Raw genomic sequence first — 16,757 nt, forward strand, 5'->3', positions numbered from 1 at the left:
CCCTCAAACCTTTCAAAAATGATAAAAGCTTTTTAGATAAGTGATTTCATTACTTTTGAATGGGTTATATTTATATAGATGAAGGTTGCCACATCTCGTTTTTTTTTTTCACTTTTCCACCTAGAAGTGCAAGAGCAAAGACAACCTCAGAGTGTCTGTGAGTGTGTGTGTGTGTGTGTGTGTGTGTGTGTGTGAGAGAGAGAGAGAGAGAGAGAAGGAGAGAGAGAGAGAGAAAGAGAGATGAGAGAGACAGACTCTGGTTTTTCTTTTTCCCTCAATGCTTTTATATTTCAGAAAGTAAATGCTCAAAGCTTATAGACTTTCACTAAGTGAGAAGCTCTCCCTCTTCATACCCATCTCTGGATAGTTTTCTATAGTACAATTGCATTTTTTTTGTTCTTTCGTTTTGTGTTTTGTTTCGTTTTGATTTTTTTAGTGCTCCCCACATTTAAGGACTTTAGAAGAGCTCTTTTAACCCCTTTAAAGTTTATTTTTATGCAAAATTATTGCTTCTTTAAGATCTTTTATTGTAAATGTTTCCAATGTGTCTTTCAGTAAAGGTAAGAAAAACATAAAGATAAGATTGTTTTCTAACACCTTTTCATTTTCAGTATCATATTATTTACAAGAGATTACTTTTGCCATATTTTCACCCTAATTTTTTTATATATATTTATCTGTATCTGGAAATGGTTTGCAAAAGTATTTCATTACATACGGAATGTTAAGAATGCCTAGAGGGCCTCCCCCGGGGTGTCTCAGTCCATTAAACATCCCACTTAAGCTTAGGTCATGACCTCTTGGTTTGTGAGTTCAAGTCTCCTGTGGGCTCTGTGCTCACCTCTCAGAGCCTGGACCCTGCTTCTGATTCTGTGTCTCCCTCTCTCTCTGCCCCTTCCCTGCTCATGCTCTGTCTCTCTCTCCTTCAAAAACAAATAAACATTATTTTTTTAAAGAATGCCTAGAAACATCAGAAAATTAAACTTTTCTTTTTGTGACAAAATCATCAATATTTAGAGAAAAAGCTGGTTATCATTCAAAATTGAAATATATATCCCCTTATAGCACCATTTTAAAGATACTGCTATTTTTATAACAGATCCTTGAGAAGTTAGGACTTGATTTACTAAATAAATTAAAAAGACTGAATAGTTATTTTCAAAAACAATTTGACTTTAAAATTACTAAGAGTTATTGGACATGTGTGTAAGTCTGATTTTCAATGGAAACCTTTCCATTTTTAATAATATGTCTAATGGACATCAATATTAAAAAGGAAACAAGTATCCTTTCAAAGAGTACAACTTTAAAGTTGTAATCATTTTAATATGTTGAATTTGCGTTTATTTTAACTCATGGGCTACATAAATTCCATCATCTCTCATGAACTGTACCAAAGTAGTAACACAACTTTTTGTTTTCTCTTTCCACATATAAGGTCTATTCTAGTAGATCAAAAATTTTTACATGTTTAATGTTTAAAACATTAAACATAACATTAAACATCAAAACATTACATCAAACAAAAATATTAAAACAATAAATCCTTTATTATGTTACCAGTTGCCAAGACTCTACTCCATTTGGCTAAAACTGACCTGGCTTTAAAGTTGCATTTTGTTCTAGAGAAGAAGAAAATTATCTTTTGGAATTGTAACAAACTCGTCTAAGAGGAGGAAACATTTAGGTTAAGCTGACACAAATAACAAATAAATGGGGGCGCCTGGGTGGCGCAGTCGGTTAAGCGTCCAACTTCAGCCAGGTCACGATCTCGCCGTCCGTGAGTTCGAGCCCCGCGTCAGGCTCTGGGCTGATGGCTCAGAGCCTGGAGCCTGTTTCCGATTCTGTGTCTCCCTCTCTCTCTGCCCCTCCCCCGTTCATGCTCTGTCTCTCTCTGTCCCAAAAATAAATAAACGTTGAAAAAAAAATTTTAAAAACAAATAAATGTTTTATAAAGAAATACTGGTACTTACAAAGTAGAGCTTTGGAGGGATCCAGTTATTTTTTATAAAATGTTTTATGAGAAAAATTTGCTGGCATGAGAGGTTTTAATCAGAATGCCATAATAAGAAAGCTACTAATAGATCATGTTCACACATATTCACAGCCCACGTCATCCTTAACTTCCTCTCTGTTCCTTTATAGATCAAAATACTGAGTAAAAACTACTTTCTTGATACGATGATAAAAGTTATGAGAGAACAAATAACAGATTCTAATCAACAAATGGCTCCTTTACTCTTTCCTGCTTTGTGGATGCCACCCCTTGATCCCCAGCATAAACACTTAGTCCTGCTGGAGGGTCAAATCAGATCAACCCTAACTATACTGTTAGATGTGTAGGGGTAGAAAAAACTTCCCTTACACATAGGTCAATAGGAAAAAGTAAATGTCTCAGAAAAAAAGTCTTTCCAATAATCAGTGGTGGGAAGTCAGAACCAAATGACAAGAGAGAAAAATTCTAGAGACACAAGTTTCTTATGAAATATATTTAATACCTATTAAAATGTATTTATATTTCATAATCCACGAAAAACTCCCATTTCTTTCCCTTCTTCTTTCCCTTTTTCTTGACATTCTTCCACTTGCTTAAGATAGTCCCTCTCTCTTTGTCTCTGTCTCCCTCTGCCCCTCCCCCACTCGTGTGTGTGTGTGTGTGTGTGTGTGTGTGTGTGTGCGCGCGCGCTCTCTCTCTCTCTCTCAAAAATAAAAATAAACAAAAAAGAGTTATCTTCCAATTCCCTCCCAGGCTTATCGAGGATATTACACACATCATTTTACAGAATTTTGATGATGTGTTGTCTTAATGCAGGACATAGCTCTGACTGAGCATCTCTCTTAGAGTTACAGGGCTTTTGGCTTTGTAAACCACTCCATTCCCCTACCTCTTCAGGCCTAGGACTGATAGAGCCTTCCTGTTTTTGCTAGCCCTGGGATGTCTCACCGTACCTCTGCATCTTGATATGCCAGGGACCCTTACATACTCAACAAGCCCCAAACTGAGCTCATTATCATCTCTCCAAACCTGTTCTTATTCTTAATGCCATGTACTACACTGAGTAAATGTACTCAGGTCACACAGACTTTAGCAATCATGCTCAACCCTAACACTTAATTGCTAGTCTTAAAATAATGGAAACGGTCTAAACCTGGATATGAGACACCTGGCTTCTAATTCCAACTACAGTTGACCCTTGAACAACATTTGAATCACACTGGTTCACTTACAAATGGATTTTTTTAATAAATAGAGTATAAATATACAGTAGTATAAATACAGTAGTATAAATTTATTTTCTCTCTTATGATTTTATTAATAACCTTTTTTCTAGTTTCCTTTAAGAATACAGTATATAATACATATAAAATATGTATTATCAGCTATTTATGTATCAATAAGGATTCCAGTCAACAGTAGGTTATTAATACTTAAGTTTTCTAGTAGTCAAAAGTTATACATGGATTTGTGACTGCTTGGAGGGGGTGAGCAGTGCCTTAGATCTCCACATTATTTGAAGGTCAATTGTATATCACTGTTATAGCTGTGTTCTCCTAGGCAATTTACTTGATTTCTCTGATCAGCTCTAAATTCTAAAATGATGTGAAATCATATGTACTGCTTGGAGTTGTTTTGAGGGTTAAATGGAATTGTTCAAAAGAAAAGTAGCATAATTTTTCCTCACGAGCAGTAGCCTCCTATAATTATCTCATCTCCAGACCCCCATCTCCACCCCTCAGCTATCCATTCTTTCTATGGCTGATGCAATAAATCTAAAATGTGAATCTGACCATACTCCTTCTTTGCTCAATTGCTTTAACAGGCTCATGTAGTCTGTGAGGTGGCATAAAATCTTTAGCTGTGTGTACAAAACCCTTCAGGATATGAACCAAATTCTATACTAAGAAATTATATAGAGTTTCACATATACTGACTAATGCCACTAATGCATTATTATCTTCTAGAGATACCAATTAAAAACTACCATAATATTTAATGATTTATTATACATATAAGATAAATTTCCTGATAAAAATAATAATAATAGCAATTAATGGTTGAGTACCTAACTGTGCTAAAAAATGTGCTACGTTGTTATACACATTATTTCATTTAGTTGTGTTAAGTTTCTAAGTTAAATAACTAGTGAAAGTAGTTTGGTTTATATATTTTATCAAAATTAATACCTAAAGGTCAATTCTATCAAAAATTGCTGAAAGATATAAGTTTATTTCACCACAAAACAAAGAAAAATATTATATTGGCCTAAAGTTCAATAAAATTCATTGTGTCATAGAGTTAATGGAATAAGAACTGGGGCCAAATTTCTATTTTATTATTTTATGCTCTTTGCTTCTTAGGATATATCTCACTGAAGAGCTAAGGTGATAAAGTTCTTGGTTTAATAGAATTGTAAATAAAACATTACTAGCTCCTGTAGAACATTGTCCTCGGATTCATCCTATGGTAAGAAATAATCTTATAATAAGTTTCCTATAATGCTTCATTCTCCTCTACACAAATCCTACCAACCCACTCTTTATGGCCCAATGCAAGTCTTGTGATTTCATCGTATAGCCTTGTCTCACTCATATCTCATCTTCATCCTAACTTTTATAGCTTTTATGGTCTGTACAACTTACTTCTGTACATCAGTAAATAATGCATCGTGGTACTATTCATTGCATAGGAGCATGCCTGGTTGTCCCAAGTAGATATCTCTATCCAGACCACAAGCATACTGTAAACATCTCTGGTAGCTATTTAACCTCTATACAAAGCCATTAAGTCCTCCCTCTGCTCTTAAGGTAGTTAATTACCAACCCATCAGCCTGAAAACAATAAGTTTAAAATCTTTGGGTGGAAGTAAAAAGGGACTTAAAGAGACCATTTAGGGGCACCTGGGTGACTCAGTCAGTTAAGTATGTGACTTCAGCTCAGGTCATGATCTCATGATTCATGGGGTCAAGCCCCACATCAGGCTCTGTGCTGACAGCTCAGACCCTGGAGCCTGCTTAAGATCCTGTGTCTCCCTCTCTCTCTCTCTCTCTGCCCCTCCCCTGCTCACACACTCTCTCTTTCTCTCAAAAATAAATAAACATCAAACAAACATTTTAAAGAAAGAGACCATTTAAGTTCTGTCCCCACACATTACAGGTGAAGAAATGGAGATCCTAAAAAGTCAGTTGATTTGTCAAAGGTCATATAACTGATTAGTGTCAAAGCTGGGATTAGAAGCTGAGTCCTTGGCCTTCTCTCTAGAGTTCTTTTGCCCACATATGGATGATGGCATTTATTATATTATTTACAATTGCCATACTAAGTACCAATTGTATATTTATTCAAGAAGATGATAGGGTATACAGTATTTATTTACCTTATTATATTTGCCTTTATTTATGTAAATTATATGTTTATAATGGAATATTAAAAGTAACTTAAGCATAAGATATATAGTTAATAAAGGATCACATAACTTCTTTCCACATATTTGCCACAATAGACAAGTTGTGACAATTTTACACTAAATGTTGAATAATTACATGTGAGTAGAAATCTTCTATTCTTTAGAGAACAATGACAACAAAAAACATGATGTTGTGGGGGATGTCCATGTTGAGTAGGGGGAAAGAAAAAAATCTTTTCGCATTGTTGATTAAAAAATAATGGGATCATATCTGGTAACTTTGCTTCTACTACGATTTTATGAAGCAACTTTTTTTTTTTTTTTTTTTTTTGGTGGTGGGGTGAGGTTGGAAAATATTGCCTGAAGCTGTTTGTTTAATCACTGAGGATTCTGTCTGAGAGGAGTCAGGGGCTAATTCCTCCTGAGAAATACAGTTCTGATGAACATTTGATGATAAAGTGGCTAAACATAAGAATAACCTAATGTTAATATAACAGTTGCCATTTCTTTGGGGGGAGGAACTCAGTAGATAAGCTCTCTTAATAAGGTAAGTGGTAGCTTTAGTGGCTCTTTGAACCTACAGGGTTTTGAGCCCCAGGAGAGCTCCCAGTGGATATGGGAATTCTGTCACAAAATGTAATACTGTTTTAGAAAGAATGTGAGAATTAATATTATATTTAAGTTAGTCCCTTTTAAGTTATATCCATAATTAAATGCCAATTGACAATGTCAGAAATGATTACATGATGTGATTGTTATATGAGATTTGTTTAATGCTATTGTAGCCAACTTTCCATGGCCAGACATATCCTAAAAAATATAGGAGGAGTCAAAGGAAACAACTGATTTAATATACAATCAGTCCTCACATCCAAATATTTAAAGCAATAAAAACTTCATTATGATGTGCAAAGCATGTGATGTGGGGAGAGGAGCGAAGTTAAAGGACGGCAAGATACATCTTCAAGGCATGAGACAAATAGCTTGAGAAGCACACCAAGATTTCCAAGAAGGAAGTGTGTGCTGTGAGAAACTGATTTTCCTTGTTTTCAGTGCCATGAAAACACAACGGAAACTTTTAAGGGCCTCACAGACATGAGAGCAGTTTCACTCACAGCAAGGTCCATGATTTTTTAAAATCTGTTAAAATTCTAAACTGTTGCCAATGTCCTGTGAACAAACTTAATAATCCAGTGTATAGATAAGCTCTACTTTCTTAAAACAAAAAAATGCAAAATATGTTTAAGCTCCCACATTTTACCTGCTCTATCTGTATTCCTCAAATCAAATAGCATACGTTAGTGCCACATGCAATTTCCTTTTTACGTAATGCCATTTTCTTGCAACTTGGTCCTAAGGAAGTTTCAGACTAAAATAGTGCATCAAGGACTGTGCATAATCAACCTCACTAAAAACAGCTTGATTAATACTAAATATGTCCTAGTTCCTAATCAATTATGTTAATGAATTTGCAGGCACATCTGCAAGCCTTGACAAAGCCCATGATCTCAGCGTCGCCTGATAGCATGGACTCCTTGGGAACCTGGTCAGGGCCAGTGTCCTCAGCATAAAGACTCCTTCTCTGGGAGTAAAAGGAGATACTAGCAAAAGTCCTGTAATCCTGCATCATTATGTTATTCACTTAAACACCATATTGGGTTCCAGGATAAAATGTCAAATTAAATAGCTCTTTAATAGAACAATAGAAGCCTAAGTGTCCCACTTTACAAACGACACATCCTTTTCCAAGTGACAGACTGATAGGCAAAACATTTTCTATTTGGTGTTTTATGAACCTCTTGTAGGAGATAAACTGGAGCCAAACACTTGAATAATCTATCAAAATCTGTCTCAAATTGGGGAATTGGAGTTCCTTGATTTATGTCCATATCCCAGCAACAACAACAACAACAACAACAGAATTAGAATCCAATGAAACTTAAGGTGACACTATTATTTATAGGCTATCCCTTGTCCTGTGAACATTGGGGCAGTGACAGAGTCACTCGTCAGTTTTTTGTCAAATTATCTCCAGTAACACAAGCTCTTATAGTCCAAATGCCAAACAAAATGTGACTCTGACCTCTCTCTGTCTCTGTCTCTCTCTGTCTCTCTCTCTCTCTCGAGTTCTAAGCATTTTTTTCTAAATAATCTGCTTACTAGCTAGGTAAATGATATGCAATAATTGCTAGTGATGAGTTTACTCAGTTTTGGTTTTATTATTTTCAGTATAACTCAGTTACATTTGAGTCCAGTTAAGACATTTTTAAAAATATTTAACTCCTATCAATATCAAGCATATGCAAAAGATGATACAAGTTGGGAATTTATACTGGTGAGAAACCACATATGATAGAAATGCAAAGGCAAATCATCAACTACACAAAAAGAAATATTTAAACAACTCTAATTGTATAAGGTAAACATTTAGGCGGCTAATTTACTAATAATGAGGCTCAGAGGTTACCAAGTGCTAAGGACTGAATTGTGTCTCCTCCAAATACACACATGAAGCCCTAACCCCCATATGACTGTACTGGATGGAGATGGGGCCTTTAGGAGGTAATTAAGCTTAAATGAGGTTGTAAGAGAGGAGCCATGATCCCATAGAACTGTGTCCCAAGGACAGGAAGAGCCACTTGAGCTCTCTCTTCACCATGTGAAGATAGCAAGGAGTAGATGTCTACAAGCCAGGACATGGGCTTTTTCCAGAAACCTGACCATCATGGCACTCTGATCTCAGACTTCCATCCTAAAGAACTATGAGAAATTTCCGGTGCTTAAGCTACCTGATCTGTTGTGTTTTGTCTGGCAGCTCTTGCAAACCAAGACATCCAGTGCTGATCAGGAATTTAAGAAATTATAATATCGAGAGGAATTGTTTTCACATAATGGTCACACACAGAAATGACATCAAGAGCCAAGTGAGTGAATGGGTGAAACAGAGGTGTGGCAGTTGATGGAAACAATGGGAAATTCCCCATATTCAAGATGACCACACTTAAAAATCAGTACATAGAAAACTTGTGTGGACCCAATAAAATGTGTGTGCAGCAGTTTTGGATGGGAGACAAAGGTTTCAAACCTGGGACTAGTCCTGGACTGTTCTCTAAAAATTCAGGAAGCATTGTTGATTTGGAGTTTTGGAGTAAGATTTTACATGTACTTTACATTAAATTGTGATCTCTAATGACCAAAAAAAATCTTTTTTTTTTTTAGATGGGTATTGATATACCACTGATTAACAGATGATACAGGATTTTATTTAAAGCTTAAAGCTACTAGTTCATTCCATTTGTGTAGCTGGCCAAATCAAAATATTTTACATACTGTACACTAGGTTATTATAATTTGCAAGTATAATGTAACCTTTCCCCCCATTCCCACTGGCATTTCTCTTGCTCTCTTGCAAGCCTTTCTAGAATGCTTAGGTACTTGACTTGAAAACTATTGTTCTTTCCCAGACAAGTAGCAGTCAAAATTTCTCCATGGGTGACATTTTAGTCATTCTGAAGGACATTTGGCCAATTACAGGTCATTCAGGTGACTAGTCCTAAATTAAAAGCATTTTTAGAAATATTTAATTGCTCTCCACTTCCCTCTAAATCACCTAGGGATTTGCTACTGAGATGGAGTCCTAGACCAGAAACATCAGCAAACATTGGGAGCTTGGTAAAAATGAAGAATCTCAGGCCCCACACTAGACTTACCAAATTTGAATCTACAGTTTCACAAGAGCCCTAGGAGATTTGTGCGCACACTAAATTTTAAGAAGCATTGCTAGGTTTCTCTATACTAAGATCAGAACATGATGTTTCTATCACAGAACTTCATGAAATCTAAAGCACAACACTTTATGTCTTCATCCTCCAAAACTTGTTGAGGCCTCAGAAGACATGAAGGTAGGAGCCTCAAATGCTGATGTCTTCATAGCAGTATATGAGAAAGATCCTTGGGCATAGAACTAGAAATTCTGGGCTGGAAACCCAGATCTGCTATTTACTAACTTAGCATAAATAAATAAATTTCAAACCTACATTTGTTAATCCTTAATAATGTGTACTTTACAAGGTTTTGAAATATCAAATGTAAAATTCATATAAGTACAGAAAACATAATATTCTAAATAAATATGAGTTGCAGAGAGCATAACTGCAGGTGTGACTTGGTCAGGATCTGGACAGAAGGTGAGTAGAACATGCTGATGTCAGAAAACAACCAAAGGAAAACATCACCTGCCTAGCTACCCAAATCCTTCCCTGGCTATTGGCTGTGTGAAATATAAACGTATAGCCAAAAGGATCATTTGGTCTGTGGTCAATTGGATAATGCATCTCTCACCACGGCATTCAGATTAAATTAAATTAATGAATTTCATTTAATTAAAATAAAATAGAAAAGACTATTTGAAACAGGCTACCAAGTTTAGGTGTTTGGTGTAAAACAGTTTGTTGCATCTGTAAGGTTTTTTTACACATGGACGTAAACCAAAGGTTCTCAAAATTTAGTGTGTATAAGATTCAACTGAGGAGCTTGATAAAAATAGAGATTTCTTTCCTCTCTGAATTGCCAGAGAATCTGATATGTTAGGTCTAAGATATGGTGGGAATATGAATTTTTAAGAAGCTTCACAGTTGATTTTGGTGCTGACAATCTGCAAACTATTCTTTGTGAAAAGTTGTCTTAAATCAATAAAATGCAGTCGAAGGAGAATTCCCAAGTTTATCAATATCAAACACAGTAATAATAATTGAAATTTTTGTAGCTCTATTCTGTCTTTACAAGACCTCTCTGTGACAGGTAATATGAGTATCAGTATTTTACCAATAAACAGGCTAAAAGTTTAGTTATTGCATTTGTTCCTCCAGGTAGAAAATGGCAAAATCAGAATTTGGATACAGATCTGTGTGATTCTAGAGCACAGGCTCTAAATCACTATTTTCAGAGACACAGAATTCCCACAATCCCTCTAGGTAACAAGAAATGTTCAATAAGACCTGGTCCCCTTTGTAAGACAGGTTTGGATACATGAAATGAACTGAACTTCTCAGACATTTTCTCCTCATTATGGAACTTCATCTGGGGATGGGGTTTGGGGGATAGAAGATAAGTAAGGCATAGAGGAAAGGACAGCTTACATGAGTATATAATTCCAGATAACAGCTATATAATATTTTCTGGAGTTCCATGTGCCAATTTAGCATGGTCTGCTCAGTAATTCTACCTGGAAGCCCATGCGAAACTGTCATGTACCAGTCTGTCCTAAACCCATGATATCCTGCTTCTCCTCATCAGGCCTGTTTTATTTCAGTGGTTTCCCATCTTAGTTAACTGCACCTCTGTCCACCTCGATATCTAATTCAGAAAGCCGGAGTCATTTTAATTACTTGTTGCATCTCCGCATGCATAGTAATCAGATACTTTAACCAATTGATTCCCTTTCCAGGTACTTTTCCGATCTACCTGCTCTCTCCAACCGTTACACCACTGTTAAGTTCTTGCCTTACAACTTAGTTGGACTATTCTCTTCTCAGGTGTCTGCAATCACTCTCATACCACCTGTCTAGACCAGCAGGATGGCAGTCAAATTGTCCTTTTAAAATGAACATATCTATCTCATCTATGGGAAATTCCTTATCGTCTATAGAAAAAAAATTACTTAGCTGAGGTGAAAATATTTTGCTTGTATATGCACAAAATATCTCTGGAAGGAGCTAACATTGGTTGCCTAGAAGGAGAACTGTGTAGTTAGTGCATAGGGCCAGGAGGGAAACTTTCCACTACCTTAAATCATTTTTGTAATTGTTAAAATTTGAACCATGTAAACATGTCAAAAATTTTAAGAGGAAATAAAAATTCCTTAGCTGGGTGAAGTAGCATGATATCAGAGATCTGCAAAAGTAATAAAAATACAAGCAGTAAAAAAACAAAAAAAAGGAAGAAAAAAAGGAAAGAAAAGAAAGGTTGGATAAGTAAGAATAGAAAATGTTGATAAATGTATCTGCAGGCTGAGTATATTGCAGATTCGTTTTACTATTCAATGCTTTATAATAAAAATTTAAAGATAAATATAAATCCCAAGCTTAGCCTACAAGGCACTTCGTGATCTGTCCTTTGCATGCCTTTCATCTGTCCCAGACCCTCTTCATACTGCCTTCTTTCTCTCCAAGATGAAGTACTTAGGCGTATCTGAACAAAACCTCTTTCTTTCTCATCTCCATGTTTTTTCATATGCCAATTCTTTTGTTGGTAATGTCCTTGCCTTCCTTGTGTATTCTTCCATATTCTTGGGATTTAAGCTCCACAGCCACTTCTGCAGAGAAGCCTTTCCTGGAATTCTACTCACCTCTTCCAAGCAGAGCTATGCCCTACCTTCTTTAAGCTTCCACAGTACTCAGCACTGGTTTCTATTTTGGTTCTTATCTTATGGTGTAATCACTACAACTCTTAGAACCCAGCAACCAAGGTGCCTCCAGTAGGTTCTGTGCTTTACAGGGTTCTCTGTGCCCTCCTCTGGCTACATCCTGCCCTAGGTCTAAGGGTCTGTGGGGATGACAGGGTGTGGCCACCTGAAATTTTTTCCTCTCTTACACTTCAGGTCCTAGAACTCTGACCTTTTTTTTCTGCCAGACAGTTCTTTCTCTGGGGATGCTGAACTCATGGGGTGAGCAAAGTTGACAGGTAGCTGCTGGACAGATGGGTGTGGAACTTGGGTAAACAGTCTGTGTCCACACACACACACACACACACACACACACACACAGAAGGTCCTTTTCAGTGTTTGACAGAGCTAGGAGTGAAAGGGATGCTATGATGGTCTGAAGGAGACCTCCATCTGTACCCTTGCAAAAAAGTAGTGGTGCACTTGGCTTTAATTCTTTGTGTTTTATATCTGGCTTCTCTAATTACTTTTAATTTTACACCTGTAAACTGAGTCTTGGTAGGACAGGAACTATTTGCTATTAATCTTTGAATCTCTAGTACTTTGGGCAATACCTGGTGTGATCCTATGGTTGGAATTTAATAAATGATAGTTGAATGAATAAATGAAGACAAATGATTTTGAAAACTTGATTATGATGACACTTGCCTCCCCTAATTTTGCCAATCCCCAAACACCATATTTTGAAGAACTAATTAATAGCAGTAGTATTAGTCATTAATTTTATAAAGTGCTTATAAACTGGCACACACACACAGATACACACCATTGTATCCTCACACTAATTCTATGAGCTCAGTACTATTTTCAACTCATCTCATGGGTGATAAAACTCATGAAGAGTGAGTTTAAGTAAATGAAAATGTACAAAACTAGTAAGAGGTGAACCTCAGATTTAAACCCAGAAACTCTGTCCTAGAGTCATAAAGACACTAAATTGGTCAAGTTGTGGTAAAACTGCATGAGTTGCATGACATATCCTTGACTATTTGTCTCTGTACTTTCTAGCTTGATTTCCAGAGCATGAAGCTGGTCATTCTTCTGGAAGCTGATGATCACCAGTATAAAATCTTAAGAGGAAAAATTTTGGTTTTCCAAAAGACAGCAAGTTGTAATTTCAGGGAAAGGAAACTGTAGCTTAGATGTACCAACACTATTTAAGAAAATATGGATTTTTTGTTTCTGCTGTTACTATTGTTTTTGTTTCTCTGCATTCTACTTTATCTATAATAGAGGAGAGTTTTGGAAACATAAAATACTTGCCTTCAGGGGTAGGTGATGCCGGAGTGGGACTGGAAGCTCGTTCTGTTGGTAATGGAGGTGGTACGGCTGGGCTTTGTCCTGTGCACACAATGCAGGAGTAGGTATTGAAAAAAAAAGTATTAACAAATTTAATATCCTCAACTAAAATAGCTAGATCCTTCCCCAACATGCATAATTCATAATCTGAAGTATAAATTCATATTATTATGCAATAAGAAAATTGTTATTAGGTGAGATCTTTAAGTGGATACATACACAGGTTCCGTTATCTTCAGAGCTATTTCTGAATATATTACTTTTCATAGATGTATATACAATGTTAAATATATCTACTGGACTTCATTAATGGAAAATCTACATGCAATCAAATAAAGCAATTTATTTTCAATATGCACTTTAAATTATGGAAACTAAAATCACAGAAGCTGAGAGGAGTCCTAATATAGAGAAAAATCACCATTTTTTTCATTTAACTTAAAATTCTCAAATGATATAATAGGGCAATAAAAGAAGGTTAAAATTCATGGGCCTTTTGATATTGAACAGGTACATTTTCTCCTGCTGAAGTAAATGACCTGCAGTTAAGTAAATAATAGGCCAAAGGGAAAATATATTCAGTTTTATAGAGCCTTGAAAGGCTCCCTCAAGTCTCTGGGCTTATTATGAACTGTATAAAAACCCACAATCGTTTCTGAGTGCTTCCTTATCCCAAGTGATTTCTTTAATTAACCAAAACCATCCAGGCCGTGAACTGTAAACATTAACTAACATATGATCCCGTATGAAATGTCTGCAAAATGTTTTATCATTAATTTTTATTCCACAAATTTCTGCTGTGTGTTTCTTTTAAATCCAGGAATTGGTGTGGCCATAGGCACCTTCTGAAATCTCACTGACAACTAGATATTATCAAATGTCAGCAGACCTGCCTGCTTACTGGAAGTTTTCCTTTTTTTTTAGAATTTGTCAAAATTAGTTTGGTCTGGTGAATTGTGGATTAGCAAGCAGAGCAACTGGAGAGGCACACACACCACCTTCTGTGGTGGTGAGAAGGGAGGAATCCTGGACCCTCTTGCCAAATAGCGGTTAGTCTCCATTCATTATAGGATTCTCTTATAGTGGTTAGACCATCTAGGTTGATTCTTGAGCATATTCAAGCATGCATAAAAGCACATTGTTTCATGACACGCCAGTCATATACCTAGAAAAGTATCGATCCATATTATTATTAATTTTTTTTCCTAATGAGAGCAAAGATCTGATAGAAACAGATGGCAACATGAAAGTTCCTCTTTCAGTATACAAAGAGAAGATGAGGCTGGGCACTCTAAAAAAAGTTTGATCTCCATTATTTTTCCCTACCTAACATTTACATACTGCTTACTCTATGCCTAGAACAATCCCAATCAGTTTTGATACATTAAGTCATTTAATTTTCACAAGATCCTTAGGAGTAGGTGTATTCTCACTTTATGGTTTGAAAACTAAAGTGAACAGGTTTTCAGGCCATTCAGCTTCTAAGAAGTGAGCTGAATTTCCATGTAGGCTCCAGATTTGAGGTGCTCAAAGCCCCTTTTCCACTGCCTAAGGTCAGAAAAGGGTCGTCTTCTATAAGGGAGTCCATGACTGCAGGTGGGAGACTCAGTCTCTACTTACTTCATAAGTCAAAAGGATGTATACTTGTAAATATCCATTCTCAAATCTTTCTAGAGAGCTGTTCTTGAAGAAAATATTTCTAAAGTAGGCTGATATTTTGTAGCTTTTAAATCTAGGAAGAATCTAGATTTAGGAAGGAGTCAATTAAATGATTAAAACTTAAAGTACAAGTGGCCATGAATATAAATCAATTGTTTCTAAATACTAAGGCTTTCAGAAATATCGTCATAGAATGGTGGCTATTCAATCTAAGTCACTTCTTTCCAGGTCATACTTTCATGAACAGTGGTGATGTAAAATCTCAATCCTTTATAGTCTTGATAAGCTTTTTAGAAATTTATTTCAAAAATATATGAAATTCTTTCCAAAGGAATTATTCATAATTTATACTCTAAAATCTTTTTAGATTTTCCTGGAAGAACTATAAAGTCATTATTTTATTTTAAAAACATTTTAGTGAGCACTTATTATGCATCAATAATACCAAAAACATTAGGGGCGCCTGGGTGACTCAGATGGTTAGGCATCCAACTTTGGCTCCTGTCATGGTCTCATGGCTTGTGAGTTTGAGCCCCATGTCAGGCTCTGGGCTGACAACTCAGAGTCTGGAGCCTGCTTCAGATTTTGTGTTTCACCCTCTCTCTCTGCCCCTCCTCTGCTTGTGCTCTCTTTCTCTCTCTCAAAAGTAAATAAATATTAAAAAATAATAATAGTAATACCAAAAACATTAAACCCCAGCCCTGCCTTAAAGAAGTTCCCAATGTACTGACTAAAACAGACTTAGATCACTATAATAGATTACTATAATACAGTGTGATGATGGTAAATAATATATACAGAGGGGGTGTTGTAGAAAGATCCCTGGAGTAGATTAACTGTAAACTGCATTGAAAGACCTAAAATTAGTTTGCCAGGTAAAGAAATTAAGAGAAGAGATTCTACACAGAGAGAATCTGGTGAAAAAACAGTTACTGGATGCCAACATACGTAGGACTCCTAAAACAAACAAACTGGTGCCTTCTGCAGCAGAAAGTGCAATATCCAGTTTATGTCAGAAATTCTCTACAACTGTAATCAACTATATCACGCTCCCTAAAATGTCTAACTGCTACATTGTGAGGCAGTGGACACAGTGGGGAAGTAGGACCACACAAACAACAACAACAACAACAAAACAAAAAACAAAAAACAAAACAAAACAACAACAAAAAAAAAACAGAGAAAGAAAAAGCCAGATGTCTTCCTACCTTCAGAGTGACAGTTATAAATCACCCTGGCAGGGGAATTATCAGCTCAGAACAAGTTTTTGTTGTGCTAGGGAGCACTAAAACAAATCAGATACGTCATAGTAGAGCATGACGCATGACTTTAGTACTGACATAAAGAAAAGTCTTTCGTGTTCAAATAATGTCAGAGAATACTGTTGAAGTCCGAGACCATTTTATTTTATTAGTTTTTTTTTAATGTTTATTTATTTTGAGAGAGAGAAAGTGAGAGTGTGTGTGTCAGGGTTGGGGGGGCAGGAGAAAGGGTGGAGGAGGACCAGAGAGAGAGGAAATGGAGAATCCCAAGCAGGATCCACCTTATCAGTGGAGCCCAACTGGGTGGGGGGGCCTCCATCTCACCAGCCATGAGATCATGACCTGAGCCAAAGTGAAGAGTCAGATGCTTAACTGACTGAGCCACTCAAGAGCCCCCAAATTTTAAATATGAACAAATACAGGAGTGCTTGAGTGGCTCACTCAGTTAAGCTATCTACTCTTGATTTCAGCTCAGGTCATGATCTCACAGCTGGTGAGATGGTTCCCTGCATTGGACTCTGTGCTGACAGTGTGAAGCCTGCTTGAGATTCTCTCAGTCTCTCTCTCTCTCTTCCCTCCCCTCCCCCACTCCTGCTCCCTCTCTCAAAATAAATACATAAACTTTAAAAAATATGAATAAATTTAATATCATATAATAAATGCTGCTAATATAATGTCAAATTAATAGTA

The 16,757-nt window shown here is 36.3% G+C and overlaps 1 protein-coding gene and 1 long non-coding RNA gene across 4 annotated transcripts in view; one reads left to right on the top strand and one right to left on the bottom strand.

Annotated features, from left to right (window-relative positions):
* TRDN (triadin) overlaps positions 1 to 16,757 on the bottom strand; it is a 389,767-nt gene that overhangs the window by 226,953 nt on the left and 146,057 nt on the right. For both annotated transcript variants that reach the window (XM_045499455.1, XM_045499454.1), the window contains one exon: positions 13,111 to 13,188. In XM_045499455.1, coding sequence (XP_045355411.1) covers positions 13,111 to 13,188 — 78 coding nt within the window. The remainder of the gene's footprint in view (positions 1 to 13,110; positions 13,189 to 16,757) is intronic.
* LOC123608965 overlaps positions 1 to 16,757 on the top strand; it is a 37,415-nt gene that overhangs the window by 5,322 nt on the left and 15,336 nt on the right. For both annotated transcript variants that reach the window (XR_006717543.1, XR_006717542.1), the window contains exons 2-4: positions 4,360 to 4,465; positions 8,221 to 8,329; positions 14,071 to 14,195. This is a non-coding gene — a long non-coding RNA (uncharacterized LOC123608965). The remainder of the gene's footprint in view (positions 1 to 4,359; positions 4,466 to 8,220; positions 8,330 to 14,070; positions 14,196 to 16,757) is intronic.

The sequence above is a fragment of the Leopardus geoffroyi genome, chromosome B2 (assembly GCF_018350155.1).
Source record: "Leopardus geoffroyi isolate Oge1 chromosome B2, O.geoffroyi_Oge1_pat1.0, whole genome shotgun sequence".
NCBI lineage: Eukaryota > Metazoa > Chordata > Mammalia > Carnivora > Felidae > Leopardus > Leopardus geoffroyi.